The 15798-nt window shown below is 41.9% G+C and overlaps 1 protein-coding gene across 1 annotated transcript; it reads left to right on the top strand.

The window, feature by feature from the left end:
• Positions 1 to 7908: 7908 nt before the first annotated feature.
• Positions 7909 to 12862, top strand: LOC135463050 (cytochrome P450 2U1-like). Its single transcript, XM_064740370.1, has 4 exons — positions 7909 to 8017; positions 8300 to 8565; positions 9813 to 9940; positions 12652 to 12862. The coding sequence occupies exons 1-4, from the start codon at positions 7909 to 7911 to the stop codon at positions 12860 to 12862; spliced, it is 714 nt and encodes a 237-aa protein (XP_064596440.1).
• Positions 12863 to 15798: the final 2936 nt, after the last annotated feature.

Below are 15798 nucleotides of genomic sequence, written 5' to 3'. Positions count from 1 at the left end.
GGGTGGCTCGCATGGATACCATACCCATGGCCCTCTCGCGTTGTTCTGGAGTCAAGTGAGGCATTACTTAGGTGGTTTTTAGTCAGTGTGTAAGTCCAGCACACTGTGGTTTCGCTTGTATACACTTTTTACAAGTGCTGTCATCCATGGGTCACGTGATTTTTCAGTTTTCTTTGTTGTCTCGTGTGGGCGTATATGACGTTTATCGCATATGGGAATATGCTTCGTACAATGTTTTCCTACAATAATTTGGTACTAATTTGCTGAAAAGAATAGTTAAATTTAACTCAAGGAGTCGTAAATTTTCTTTTGGCCGTCAGTTTAGTTACCGGCGTGGATCGGCGTGACCAGCCTAACTAGCTATAACTGAGATTTGCCCATTACTGGAGGTTTGCATACCTAGGCACTTAAGTAGAACGCTACCAGTCCAGTCAACAGATCCTAAGGAGACCAGCCATTCCTGATCCTACGTGGAGTCTCATCCGGAAGGACGTGGCCACCCCTGAAGATTTCGTCTGTTTGTGTGTTAATGTTCATATTCCCAGATATTGTTTCATTGTACATGACCTTTTTTCGTTCTAGTAAACTGTTGAAACTGAATATCTCTTACTTTGCTCATTCCTCTGTGCTCTCCTGGAACGCGCATGGAAAAAGCGTAACTTGCTTATGTACAAATTCCGTCGTGGAAGTGTCATAGACAGATCCGTTACAATTGTAGTTGTATCTGATTTACAGCAACGTGTAGCATTATGGTAGGAGGAAACCAACCGCGACAATCCGCAGGTTGCTGACAGATCTTCCCAAGTTCGACCGAAGAGGAGACCAGCATGAGCCGGACTTAAACCTGCATATACTTCGTCAGGTATTTCGCTATCACACTGTCGTCGCTGCTCTGGTTGACTCTATGTGCTGTACGCCAATGACACTGTCGTCGCTGCCCTAGTTTGGCTCTATGTGTTGTACGTCTATCACACTGTCGTCGCTGCTCTGGTTTGGTTATATGTGCTGTACGTCTATCACTCTGTCGTCGCTGCTCTGTTTGGCTCTCTATACTCTATGTCTATCACACTGTCGTCGCTGTTCTGTTTGGCTCTCTGTTCTGTACCTCTATCACACTGTCGTCGTTACTCTGTTTGGCTCTCTGTGCTGTACATCTATCACACTGTCGTCGCTGCTCGTTTTGGTTCTCTGTTCTGTACTTCTATCACACTGTCGTCGCTGCTCTGTTTGGCTCTGTTCTGTACGCCTATCACACTGTCGTCGCTGCTCTGGATTTACTCTCTATGCTGTACGTCTATCACACTGTTGTCGCTGCTCTGTTTGGCTCTTTGTTCTGTACGTCCATCACACTGTCGTTATTGCTCAGGTTTCGCTCTCTCTGCTGTACGCCTATCACACTGTCGTCGCCCCTCTTGTTTGGCTCTCTCTGCTGTACGTCTATCACACTGTCATCGCTGCTCTGGTCTGGCTCTCTGTGCTGTACGTCTAGCACACTGTCGTTGCTGTTTTGGTTTGGCTCTGTTCTGTACGTCTAGCATCCTGTCGCCGCTGCTCTGGTTTGGCTCTCTGTGTTGTACGTCATTAATTATATTGTATTCTAACATACCTCCAAAATCTTCAACAGTAAATGTCAAGCAGTCGAAACTTGCCAACCACTCAAATTTTGTCGAACACCTAAACCTTGTCAAACACTCAAACCTCCCCGAACACTCAAACATTGCTGAACACTCAAACCTTGTCGAACACTGAAGACTTGTCGAACACTGAAATCTTGTCGAACACATGTCATCATGACTTAAGCTGAATTAGGTAAAAGGAACTGCAGTGATGTTAATTGCAATTTATTCAAACGTCACTGGTCTAGGCTGGATGACTCAAATGCGGTATTGTCATCATATTTAATACATTGTAGCATGAATAAGGCTGTGAGTGTGGTTACCAATAGGAAATGTGAATGACAGTTAGCACATTATGTCAGCATGACCTTAAGAAAATAACTCCTACAAATAGGCCGTCTAGCTGTTTATTTATTTTCGCCAAACAGATTGTTTTTGAAGCCTTTTACGTGTGTGTCTCTCAGGAAGATTATTTATTTATTTATTTGATTGGTGTTTTACGCCGTACTCAAGAATATTTTACTTATACGACGGCGGTCAGCATTATGGTGGGTGGAAATCGAGCCCGGAGGAAACCCACGACCATCCTCAGGATGCTGGAAGACCTTCCCCCGTACGGCCGGAGAGGAAGCCAGCATGAGCTGGACATGAACTCACATCGGCCGCATCAGGAAGATGCAGACGTTTAGCAGGGATTATTTGTTTATTTATTTGATTAATTTTTTACGCCGTACTGAAGAATATGGAATACTCAACTTATACGACGGCGGTCAGCATTATGGTGGGTGGAAACCGGGCAGAAACCGGGGGAAACCCACGACCATCCGCAGGTTGTTGCCAGACCTTCCCACGTAAGGCCGGAGAGGAAGCCAGTATTATTTTGCAGGGATTATGATGGAGTTTTGTGCACAGATTAGCCTTGGGCTAAGAACATATTCATCTAAACATTTTAGTGACACGGATCTAAATTCGGATGCGAGAAGTTTTAAACCATTCTTCAACAACCACATTTAACAGAAATGCAAGGTAGAGTGTATATTTGTACGGGATTTGTACCTCTACAGCTGTGACGCAGGATTGGTGTCCTCGGAGTGCCCTTTACTTGCCTTTTGACTCGTGCATTTATTTTTTTGATTTTTGTATTCTCTCGGCAGTTCAGTGCATGAGTGATGCTTACCCGACCAGAGACAAGGGGGAACCACCGCATCTCGCCCTGTACTTAATAATCCACCAGACTCAAAGCCGCTGCCAAATTCTTGCTAGAAACATAAATTGTGAATAAAACGGTCTGGTCGATCTGACGGAGAAGAATGGTAAACACATCACGAAAATGCCCGTCAAACCTCCGACCATTGTCACTCGGTGTTCCCTTGGTTTACTGTAATTTACTAAAAATTATCGGCTATAGACCATATTAATGCCTATCATTTACTGTTTCAAAAGAATAGGTGTATATATTTTTGTTATTGACTTCACTGTTATATCGTTGTAATAACTGATTTATTTATTTATTTATTTGATTGGTGTTTTACGCCGTACTCACAAATATTTAACTTATACGACTGCGGCCAGCATTATGGTGCGTGTAAATCGGGCAGAGCCCGCAGGAAACCCATGACCATCGGCAGGTTGCTGACAGACCTTCCGGCAGGAGAGGAAGACAGCATGAGCTGGACTTGAACTCCCGGCGACGGCATGGGTGAGAGACTCCTGGGTCATTACGCTGCGCTAGCACACTAACCAACTGAGCGACGGAGCCCCCCCCCCCCCCCAAAAAAAAAAAACATATTTCATCCAGCACGATAACCCGTCGCAAGGGCTATAGCAGTACACAACTTCATTTCACTTAAGAAGCGAGAGACCTGACGCGGCATAACGAACCTGAGCACGAGCGTTGACGTCATAAATAGGTCAAGCAAACCTTGCAAAATAGCCATTGATAAGACTGTACGATCTGACCTATATATGTGTTCGTGGCCTTTTTGGCTTATCTGACCAGGCCTGTACTTAAACACAAGGTGGAGGTAAACTTAGCGTAAGCTGATGCATAAGATATTGGCCTAGGATAGCTGTGCTAGTCTGCTATACGGCTCGTTTCAAGCAGTGAAAACCGCAGCGTTTAAACTATGCATGGATTGTACGACTAGCGAGACTAGAGAATTTACAGAGGGACGGTATATATGGAGTTACGCTGAGAGTTTGGCACTGTGGATGTGTTTTGGTAAGGATACCCATTCACTGTTTAGTAACCCTGCTGTGTACAGTTCTGCTACGTTTGTATGTGGTCTAACTCAGCGCATCTACTTCTTGATATATTTAGTATAAAAGACTAGAGAATAGAGAGTGCAACCAGAGCAGCGACGCCAGTTTGATAGTTAGCAAATGGTCAGTTACCCGTGAAAATGCAGCCTCTTGTCAATTTAACTTAGTTAATATGTTATTCCAACTGTTTTTGTAAATGGTTAAACACTATCAAATAAAACACTCCTCCTAAGGTCAGACGTTCTGCCATTTTTAAAAAGCACTGAACTATGAACTGGATGCCCTGGAATTTTGATGGCGGCTGTCGCGAGCACAAGATAGCACAAGCCGTATTCCTGCATTATTTCCCCCATAGCCATGTTCAGTCTTCTGAGACACAAACACCGATGCCAGTGTCTCAATCGATCGCTTCTGAACAGTCCGGCAGACTGCCGATACTGAACAGTTATAACCATTGTGCCTAGCTCCCGGTTAAACTAGTGCTATCGCTACTCTTGCGTTGCATGTTGGTAGTCATCTGGTTAGGATTTCTCCAGGTTTTTGGTGGTACGAGCTTTAAGGCTCGTCATGCCTTACAAGCATCCAACGCTCTGTCCCGCTTAGTGTGCAGAACTTAAGAATGGATCAATCTGTCTTTTCCGAACGCGATCGGAGGAGGTACACAATTAATCTGCATACAAAACCTTGTCATAACTGATCATTATTCGAAATATTTATTACCTGGAAACCAGCACATATACAGATGTAAATTAGTTTAAGTGGTGACTACATTCCATGAACTGATTTGCACCAAGGCAGTAAGATGTGTTTCAGGCTATTCTGTTAGAATCAGTAATTTTCAATTTATAAAGAACTATTTCCGCTATGGTGTGGCTAAAAATCTGTGAATTCTGAATACATTATTCCCCACAGCTTTAAACACCAAACTTCCATTTTTCGGTAGACCCAAGGATTACCCACCCATGCGGTCGCTGTGAGTTTAAGCCCAGCTCATGTTGGCTTCCTCTTCGGCCAGAGTTGAAAAGGTCTGCCAGTAACCTGGGAATGGTCGTATAAGTGAAATATTCTTGGATACGGCGCAAAACCCCAATGAAATAAACAAATAAATACATTCTATTCTTGCATTGTACGCCCAATTAAAGCGAATAACACAAGTCGTTAAATATGTAAAAACACCAATGGGGTCGCTGTGAGTTAAAGTCCTGCACATGCTGGCTTCCTCTCTGGCCCTAAGTGGGAAGGTCCTTCAGCAACCTGCGGATGGTCGTGGGTTTCCCCCGGGCTCTGTCCGGTTTCCTCCCACCATAATGCTGGCCTCCGTAGTATAAGTGAAATATTCTTGAGTATGGCGTAAAACACCAATCAAATAAATAAATAAATATGTAAAAACGTATACACGAAGAGGCCCAAATAATTATCACAAAGTTATAACCGTTGTCTCGCTTTTCGACAGTTATGTTGTCTACGCCTCCATATTTGGCTCATCAAATCGTCAAGGTCAAGGTCAAGGTCAAGAGCATTAATTCGAATCTGAGTGTTTCCAAATCTATACTTGCGCTCCACTTGGCGGCATTATGCCAGAGGGGTTGTCAGCCATTTGACGAGGTGCAGTGATTTCTCTCGTGTTGTGTCAGATTTCCTACACTCACACAGATGACCATCAATGGATTTGTTTGTCTGATCGGTGTTTAAAACCGTGCTCAAGAATTTTAGTTCAGCTTTATGGATGAAACCGGCTTGCCCGTAGAAAAAAAAGATTCCGGTCTTTGCAAGTATTAATGAAATATCCTTAAATTATTCATACCCAGTAAATACCTCAATGGTCATTGTCGTAATTACTATAATGCACATGGACAACATTTTACAGATGACAGACACCATAGCTGTGGTATACATCCAAGATGGAGCTGATAGCGTGGGTGCTACTGGCGGTTGTCCTGCTAGTTTCTTGTCTCCTCCTGACCAAGAGGGGCTCTTCCGGTTACCGTCTACCTCCGGGCCCGAAGGGACTACCCATCCTCGGCTGCCCATGGGCGCTGCTCAGTGAGTTTCATGTCCTCTTTACCCACATGGCCGACACCTGGGGTGAGATTTTCACGCTAAACGTCTTCGGAGAAAACCACGTTGTCTTGAACTCCGCCGAAGTTGTCAGAGAGGCGTACGCGTCACCGGACACTGCCAATCAGTTTTCCGGCCGGCCTCCGGCGCCTAACTTCGCTACGGAATCGCTGATTAATTCTATCACCTTCATGTGCCCGTCACCTGTCCTCACAAAACGGCGCAAGCTGGTGCACAAGATCCTTCTTCACTACGGCGACGGACTTCGGGAGACGGAGAGAACGATCCAAGAGGAGTTATCGCGTGTCATAGATTGGTTAGAGAATGCCGGACATTCGGTGAACATGGACGAAGTTATCTACCCTTCTCTGATCAACATTCTAACTATATTGGTGAGTACATAGATGCTACAGCATCGAGTTTGTCAGTAACTGGCCAAAGGCCCGTGGTTTACTCCGTCCATTCTATGCCGTCAGTGTCCAACGACAAAACGGAACAATTTAAGTGAAAGGTCACATAAAAAACAGGCGTAATTCCGAAATTTTCCCCGTCCATTCTGTCCTAACGCTTGTTTGGGATATTACGTTAACATAAATATCTCACATGATAAATAATAGAATATGCTTAAGACGTACCGTGTAGTGAGAAAAACCAGAGCTATGGGTATTATATGAAAGCGGTAAGATGCGCCTTGCTGCAAGAACGCATGGTCGTTGTATGACCGAAAGGCATACACACTAAAAAAAATGAATCTGTTAAATTTAACAGACAGTCTGTTGCCTGAGTTGTGTTAGAATGTATTCTATTATTAAGCATGTGTGTTATATTTAACAGAATAACCTGCTGCAATAACAGAATGCATTCTAGCATCACTCAGATAACAGATTTTCTGTTGAACTTAACAGTCTAATTTTTGTCTACATGTACACATTTAATTCGTTCTTTTTGCAGTTAAAAGGTAATCGTTTTGAGTACGGTTCGGCTGCCCTGGAAAATGTCCGGCTGCTGGACGAGTCTGCTGCTCGTGGCGCTACAGCCACCAGCGGCCTGCTCCTGTCCGTATTACCCATTCTCAAACACCTCCCCGTGGGGCCGGGGAGACACGCTCGGGATAACGTCCGCAGTACACATCAGTTTGAACAGGACTACTTCTATCAGAGTAAGGTAAGAGAGCAAGGCAATATGTTACTTGGTGTTCCAGAATTGATTTCAGGCAAGATTTGGCAAGATTTTGAAAAGACATCCGAGTTGCAGAACAAGATGCAAAACTGTCAGTGCTAGGCTTTGATTTATTTATTTTTATTTTTATTGGTTCATTTATTTGATTGGTGTTTTACTCCGAACCCAGAAACATTTCATTTATTTGACTGCACTATGGTGAGAGGAAACCAGGCGGAGCCCGGGGGAAACCAACGACCATCCGCAGGTTGTGACAGAACCCGGTAAACACTTACAAGATATAGGCAAACCTTCCCAAGAACGATCAAAAGGGAAACGAGCATAAGCTGTTCATGTAAATTCATAAACACGCCTCCTCGCACCATGGCTTAAGCAGAATTAGGTAAAAAAAATGCAGTAATGTTAATTGCAATTTGTTAGACGTCACTGGTCCAGAAAAAGTTGGTGAATGCTGACATGTATACACGGCTGTACAATAATAATTCTCCTGAGAGGTCTCCTTTATACATGTGTCTAGTGTACACGCTCAACGTCAACGTCTATTGATGCGTTGTAGTCTTCTTTTTGTTGTTGTGCTGGGTGTCTTCCCTCGTAGTGGTAGTTTGCTGCCTGATGCCAAAACATCTTGTATAGTTTTAACATTATTACCATAATACTACCATAATACATACTACAATGGGCATTTCTCCAATTGTTGTTTGCATTTATGCCTCTTGTCTTTGAGTAGTATGCAATTGTCGTTTTACATTGGCTTTCTTTACAGGCCACGTACAATCCCGATGTTACCCGGGGTATGATTGATTTCCTCCTCCGCCACCAGGAGGAGTTGAGGGTCGAGACCGGAAGTAGCTGGCTGGATGATGATTCCATTAAAGCAATTATTCAGGAGATGGTTGGCGCAGGTAATGAAATGTGAAGATTCTTTTAACAAACGAAAAAAGCAATAAAATTCTAAAAGTATCTTGAAGTGAAAACGAATAAAGCGGAAGTCAGCAGCTCATAATTCCTCGAATACTTTGCTTGTATTCGTGTGGACGATAGGCATACTATGAATGTGACCTTGAACAACACTTCACAGCCCTTTTCTACATTACCTAACCAAGCTTTCCACGAAAGACACAAATACACTAAGGTGTTCTCACAATTTTGACTTTATTCATAAGAGATCAACACTTCATCCACAGGCTCAATTACCACTAGAGGCGCCCTCTATTCCTTCTTCCTCATCATCGTGCACAAACCGGAAGTAGCCAGACGAATACAGGATGAAATCGAGGCTGTTGTTGGCTCGTGTCGCTTTCCATGCCTAGAAGACCGACCTAACATGCCGTACACAGTGGCCGTCGTCTTTGAACTCCTGCGGTATATTTCTCACGTGCCTATTGGTGTTCCGCGCGTGACGACTACCGACGTCACGTTCCGAGGATACATCATACCAGAAAAAACCAAAGTGAGTATCATTTTTCGGGTACACTGAGGATCATCATCTTTCCAAGATATTTTGAATAGTGTTTACTACTTACAAAACAGAAAACAATTTATGTTCTCAAACAGCAACCCCTGTATGATACATCTAAGTGGTTCCGACCTGATCAGCTGTGGTCGTATCTGTGATGAATATAGAGAACGGAATGTAATTATGTGTAATTTAGGGTGTAAAGTCTTTTTTCGCTACCAGCCTGCCATATTTGGTGTACAGGCGCATACTTGGTATCAAAATGATGGAAATTGTCTAAACTTTCGGCAAGTATGAGTTTTAATGATGGGCGAGAGGACACAAGGAGACAGGTGGTGATGAGGTGTGACGAGCCATGTCCCCTTGAGGTTGCTGGTCACCTCTCCCAGCTGCTGGCTTAGAAACATCCAGAGTTTTACGGTCAGCCTACATGTATGTCAAGATTTTTATGGCTGCTTTCTCACAGTCTGGGTTAGGTATGAAGCAAAGCTTATTGGCCACTGAATGAGGTACAGCTCTAAACGTTAACATTGTCCATTATGGAAAATGAATATAGGCCGTATGGCATAAAATGTGTGTTGCCTGTGGTGTAAGTCTCCCTTTTCTAGTTTTATAAGCTACAGAGCTTGCACAGTAGATAGAATTTCAATGTACCTTTGGTTATTGCTATTAAAAGTACATTGTATTCTCCCTATAGTATAAAAAAAAAATACGAAAATAAACAATATGCCGCGAATCATGCCATTCCTCACCTCCCAAGAATAATAACAACACCGTACTCCCAGGCAGAATTTTGCAGTTGATATTGATTTATTTCTCAGGTCTTACTTTTTCGTCCAAAAGTTCCATGCGTTGCTCTAAGAGCAACGAACTGTCATGCTGATATGGTACCGCCGTTTCAGGCTTTTCCCCCTAATACCAAATCTCCCGGTATCTGGAAAAGCCACTTAAGACCATCATCGTGAGGTTTGTCCCGACGATACGAAATGGTTTCATACCATTATCCCATCGCTTCGTGTCATATCAGGTCTGGCCTTACTGATGTTTATTTCTGTTTTCGCTTCATTCCGATAAAACACTAGTACCGGGAGAGAAATAAAGACCGTAATTAACCCGTTTGCTTATATGAGACATTTATTTTCAGAGTGCCATGCCACGATGGGATGATCGTACACTGCACGATGATGAACCTATCCGGTTCCCATGTGCATTTGACAACCTAACTCTTTCCTCTGTCTCAGGTTATGGCCAATATATGGCTTATTCATCACGACGACAAGATATGGGACGACCCCTGGGAGTTCAAACCCCAGAGATTCCTGAACGAAGAGGGTAACCTGCTTTCGGCTGATCATCCTAACAGGAAAAAGTATGTCCAAATTTCCTGTAACATATATGAGCCTGCCCACCCCCACCCCCACCCTCTCCCCCACCCCCTTCATCTCACACACCAACCCCACAGTCTAAAATCAAAGGCATCCAACCGCGGACAAAGTCACACGGTTTTATGTGATTACAGTTTGTATCGCCTTATATACAGTGGAGATTACGTGAAATTTTGGACAACGCTCTTTATAACATGTGTATTCAAATATATTTTACCATTTATAACACACTTTAGTTCTTAATAGTTGACCGTCACAAATGGACCCTAGCATGTGGCCATCTATATACCCGCTTGAAGCAATAGCCTCGCCAGATATGGAAGTGACCAATAAAATCTGCATCCCCTGTCAAAATGAGTATTGGTCTACTACACAGCTCATTTGTGGTATACAAAATCCCATAAATATGGCGCCGTCCAGTCAAACATCGTTGTTAAAATTTATCGCGCCCAAGTGGTTTCTGACAAGCTGCATTTAAACGCTTGAATGCAAATTTACCAAACAGCAAAGCCAAATCTTTCAGGTAATACATAATTTAGTGTTTAATAGCCTTTAGTGCTATAGGGTTTTTTTTTAAAAAGTCTCGTTTATGTTAGGACAAAGAATCAGTTGTGTAACTCGTGCCATGTTGTTTATCCTGTCATTCATTACAACAAGCACGTGTAAACCAATACAAGCGCTAATCGAAATTTACACTTCCGGAATATAACATAGATTTTAGTGCTGAAAATTGACCGATACCGCTTGGGTTTCCAACCAGGAACCACAGAGTCAGGCACTTAATCGTAGGCAATATAAGTCAACCGTTGCCAGGTCTACAGCAAAAATACGAAGTAGTTGAGGGGTAGATTTGGATGATGTCATTTTTAGCAACGGTAATGTCGTAACTGTGGATTACATTATCTGGGTATAGTATATAGATTTTCGTGCTGATACCATTAAGGGTTTCGAACCGGCCACCTGAGTCAGGCATCTGTCTGTAGCATTGGGTTAACCGTCTAGACCATTCAATCAGGAGGCCTTACACAAATATAGGAGGTGTTGACCAGTAAAATTTACCACTAAATTTCGAGTTCCATAAACCACTTTACTAGTGATGGGTGATTCGACAAAAACGCTATTACGTGATGGGTGATGGTCATTGTAACGCCAGAAATCCCCCCCCCCTCCCCCCCAATCTCGTCAGTGAGTGAGTGAATTCGAATACTTGGCGTTTTCCAAACTCAAACATGGATGATGCACGCCACATTGCACAGAAGCTACTTATATAGCTGTGAACATAAAAGAACAAAGAAAGCCTTTGCAAACTCACTACACACCTTACCTCTGTGTTGTTTAGGACAAAGTATAGTTTTCGTCCTGAAAATGTCCATATGATTACGTTTTACACACATTTGTGCCCTAGCAACGTGATATCGAGGACATCTTAAAAGAAGCATCCGAATCTAGTCGCCAAAACAGATATCCATATATCAGCCGTCAAAACAGATATCCATATATCAGCCGTCAAAACAGATATCCATATATCAGCCGTCAAAACAGATATCCATATATCAGCCGTCAAAACAGATATCCATATATCAGCCGTCAAAACAGATATCCATATATCAGCCGTCAACCAAAATGGAGGTTCCAAATCAGCAATCACAAGAGCAATTCCCGAAACAAAGTTCAACACAAACCGAATTGGCCTTACGATTATTGACCCAGAACGACCGTTTTGGTTGATGTCTGGTATACGAATGTATGAAAGTAGGTAAAGTATGTAAGTACGAAATTGGGACAGAATCAGGCAAAGAGTGAGAGAGTGAGTGCTTGTGGTTTAACGTCGTACTTTTCAGTAATTTGACGACGAAGGAATCCTTAGAGCGCATGTAATGTGCCTCCCTGTTACAGGACAGATTCCACCACTCTTTTATCTGGTGTTGCTTCACTGAGACGACGGCAAGTAAGACTCCCCGCCCGAGAAATTACACTGATACGGGTTAACCAGTCGTTGCACTATCCCCTTCATGATGAACAACAAGCGAGGAAGTTACGACTTCCTCTTTTAAGGTCTTTGGGGTGACTCGATCCAGAATTGACTCTGGATCTACCGCTCCCGAAACGGACGCTCTATCAACGATGCTATCACGACCGGTAATCTTGCAAAGAAAAGCAGTGAACAGCTTTCAATCATGTGGGAAACACGTAAGGAAACTTCTGGGCGAATGAATAGCTTCATAGCTTGTGAATAACTCTTTTATATTTTATCATGTGCAAAGGGTTTATCGTGTTGTTGTCGTGTTGTTATCGTGTTGTTCCTCACTAAAATTCTGAAAACCTACCCATGCTCCACCAGTCAGGTACATGTACACTCAACAAAAATGGAAACGCATCAAGCAATTTTATATTGTTTTCTCTCAGTCTAACATAACGTGTTACCTCCACAACAATGCTAACCATGAATTATCAGTTGTTGTTTCAATTTCCACCAGATTTTCACATTTTAGGGCAATAATCCAGGGGCTACGGCAGCGTGAAAACAGAGTTAAAATTAAAGGCACAACTAATAATGAATACTTACCCTAATTGTAGAGTTAACACGTTATTTAATACTCAGTTAAAACAGTATACAATTATTTCGTGTATTTTTGTTTTTGTTGAGTGTACATTACATAGCATGTTTAGTAATGTTTCTCTGTATTTTCCACAGCTTATTACCATTCGGCATAGGGCGAAGATCGTGTGTGGGAGAAGCCTTCGCTAAGTCCCGTATGTTCCTCTTCATCACAACCTTACTCCAGAGATTCCACTTCACGCGAGATCCCACGAAACCTCTACCGTCATGTGACCCTAGGACATACACAGGCGGTCTGGTTTTCTCACCATATCCTTACTATGTCACAGTTACCAAACGAGAATAAAATTTTTATATATTTTACAAGAAGTGTTTAGAATGTCATTTTGTTGGTTTCTCTTTGTGGTATAGGTAGAAATGTATATTTGCATATTTCTTTGATATATAGGCATATACCGAACATTGTGGGGAAACAGATCCGTTAGGCTGAGCGTTGAACCAGTCCAACTTTCTTTATTCTTTTGTCTAGCCGAAATTGTAACCACTAAGAAAATATCAACTTCCTTATGTCATATATCTATTCATTTATTGGATGTTTCAAGCCGGACTCAAGAATATTTCACTTATACGACGGCAGCCAGCATTATTGTATAATATTAGAATAGCAATAAAATTTATACGTGGGTTGTTTTCTCCAACCGTAATGCTGGCTGCCATCGTATAAATAAAATATTTTTGAGTACGGGGTTAAACACCAATGAGATAAATAATTGGATATATGTGGAGAGCTTTACGTTTGTTTAGACAGCGAAAGTTGTAAAATGCATAGTTTTGACCCCCCCCCCCCCCCCCCCCCAGCATAATATAAACTCAAGTGTGTCACCGGCTCGACCGCGCTTTAAGTATATATATGGGCTTTATTTCCATTTGGTGGGAACATAAGTAATTCTCTAAAGGTCGCCTGCTTTCAACGGGCATTTCGATTTCCTCCCCCCTTAAGGGCCTAATACCGATCGCCATCATATAGGTGAAATGCCCATATTTCAACCATATTATCATACATTTTTATTGACACGCCAAACAATCATCATTTTGTGAAGAAGATGAAAAGGCAATTTAAAATTTTGCCTATGTGAGATGATATTACTAATGACTTAAAATATTTAATTAGTACTTGTTATCGCGCATGATTTGGAGAGAAACTCATATTTGATGATTAAATCTGTCAATCAACTAAAAAAAATACAAAGGTTTGATTTTTTGCAGGAAAATGCCTCAGACATAATATAATTTAAGATGCACGGCACACAGAGTAAAACCAGAGTAGCGACGAGAGTTTGATGGCTGGCAAATGGTCACATATAACCGATGAAATAGGGTCTCTTGTCAATTAACCTCAGTCAGGGTTTTATTCTAACTGTTCATGTAAATGCATAAATAGTAGCAATTTACACGCCCTCTAGTACCATATGCCGGAAATAACATTTCCAAAATATATTTCTACACATATAAGTATACCAATAAACTGTCCTGTGTGTAAGGGTGTAATTCTAAAGTAAAGAGAATGGGGTGTTCTGGGGCAGATTTTAACTAATGGAAACGTTTTATTCAAATATTCGAGCTGTGTTTTCCAATAAACTTGATATCGCGTCTAGTTATTCCGAAATCCATTTGTACAACTGGGTGAGAATTGTTCATGTTTGAGTGAAACGTAGGGCAGTTATGATCATAACCTATTCAGGTTGGACAACAGTATCAGCAGAATTTCTGGGATTTGTTGCGTCGTAAACGACCATAACGCTAAATACTGCATGGTATTTCGGTACCAGTTATAAAAAAGTTTCACCTATAAAGTAGTTTCATGTTGTATCATGTTGAGGTAATGACTTACATCGGAGGTGGAAAAATATACTGATATAATTCCATGCCAAATGGGCGTCAAAGAATGTGCTGGTATCATCTGATACAAGGAAAACAAGAACAAAATAACTAATGACCAATGTTACAAGCTACCACGCCATGGGTTCCTCCCGGGCTCTGTCCGGTTTTTCTCCCACCATAACGCTGACCGCTGTCCAATAAATGAAATATTTGTTTCATCCGGCTTGAGTCAGGCGTAAAACACCAATCAAATAAATGAAATAAATAAATATTCTAACTGTTCATGTAATTGCTTTAAAAATTAGCAACTTATACGCCCCCGAGTACCATGCCTTATGCAGAATTATGTGAAAAAAATTGCAGCAATGTTAAGAGGTATTAGTGTTACCCCAAGGCTGTGTTGTTGTCACGGATGGAAAAAATACAATCACCTAGCACACAGGCAGAATCCTGGTTTATCCAGGCATGTAAACATAAAGTATACACGCCCACGTGTTTCCATGGAGAATCCATATTTCAGTGCAGGAAACTACACTAAACTCAGATGAATATAAACCAAACGCATGCGATTTGCGCCGCAATATAGCGCTACATGTAGTGGTCTTTAAAAACTACGTACATCTCACGAATGCTTTGAACGATATGCAATGGCGTGAGGCTTCAGTAACTCAAACACTGAAATTTTATATTTACAGCGTCAGTGGAACGCAACAGTGTATTACAGTCAATGGCAACTGGTATCGATTTGTAGGAAATTCTAGAACGCCTTCAAAAGCTTAACAAAATAGGTGATCATACCCGTTCATTATTACCCGCGTGTAAACAGATGAGAACCTCTGGATATAAAGTCCATTAGACGTACAGTATGTATGCCCCAATCTGCCCTCAATGCTCTATTAATAAAGTAACCCAGCGAATTGTTTCAATTCACCTCGACTTCGGTCCAATGGATCCTACCTACCCGATGCATTTTGGGTAATAATGGCTTTGTAGGTATTAGGGCTGTTGTGGAGTAGTTACCATGGAATTACCATTCCTATGCAATGAAAGAGCGACACTGTTTACTGCAGCTAAAAGCATATCATACACTTATACATTGGGAAAAGGAGCACCTGGTTATCATTTTAGCTTTGTAATAAATGTCTATTAAAGAAACTGCCATATCTTCACGGTATAATTCGTAACACAAAACTTGTTTCAGATACCAGCGTTAGACGGAAGAGGATATTATCATATGCTGTAATGGTCAAGTCTGTAATATGATTATTTTAGTTTCTCTCTTAAAGGCTGATATGATGTTTAAACCACGATTATGTACTGATCAAGGGAGACAACTTTTGCACTTTACACCATTGTACTCTTCCTTGTCTCTGCAAGCGCAAGACATGATAATGGCGACTT

This window comes from Liolophura sinensis, chromosome 2 (genome assembly GCF_032854445.1).
Source record: "Liolophura sinensis isolate JHLJ2023 chromosome 2, CUHK_Ljap_v2, whole genome shotgun sequence".
Taxonomy (NCBI): domain Eukaryota; kingdom Metazoa; phylum Mollusca; class Polyplacophora; order Chitonida; family Chitonidae; genus Liolophura; species Liolophura sinensis.
Note: the sequence above shows the minus strand (reverse complement) of the source record. Positions and strands in the feature narration are given on the sequence as shown.

Excerpts from the sequence above, each read along its gene's own strand:
- LOC135463050 (XM_064740370.1), top strand. The coding sequence starts at position 7,909 with ATGATTGATTTCCTCCTCCGCCACCAGGAGGAGTTGAGGGTCGAGACC. Across the intron at positions 8,018-8,299 it reads TCAGGAGATGGTTGGCGCAG|GCTCAATTACCACTAGAGGC; the intron begins GTAATGAAATGT and ends CTTCATCCACAG. Across the intron at positions 8,566-9,812 it reads TCATACCAGAAAAAACCAAA|GTTATGGCCAATATATGGCT; the intron begins GTGAGTATCATT and ends CCTCTGTCTCAG.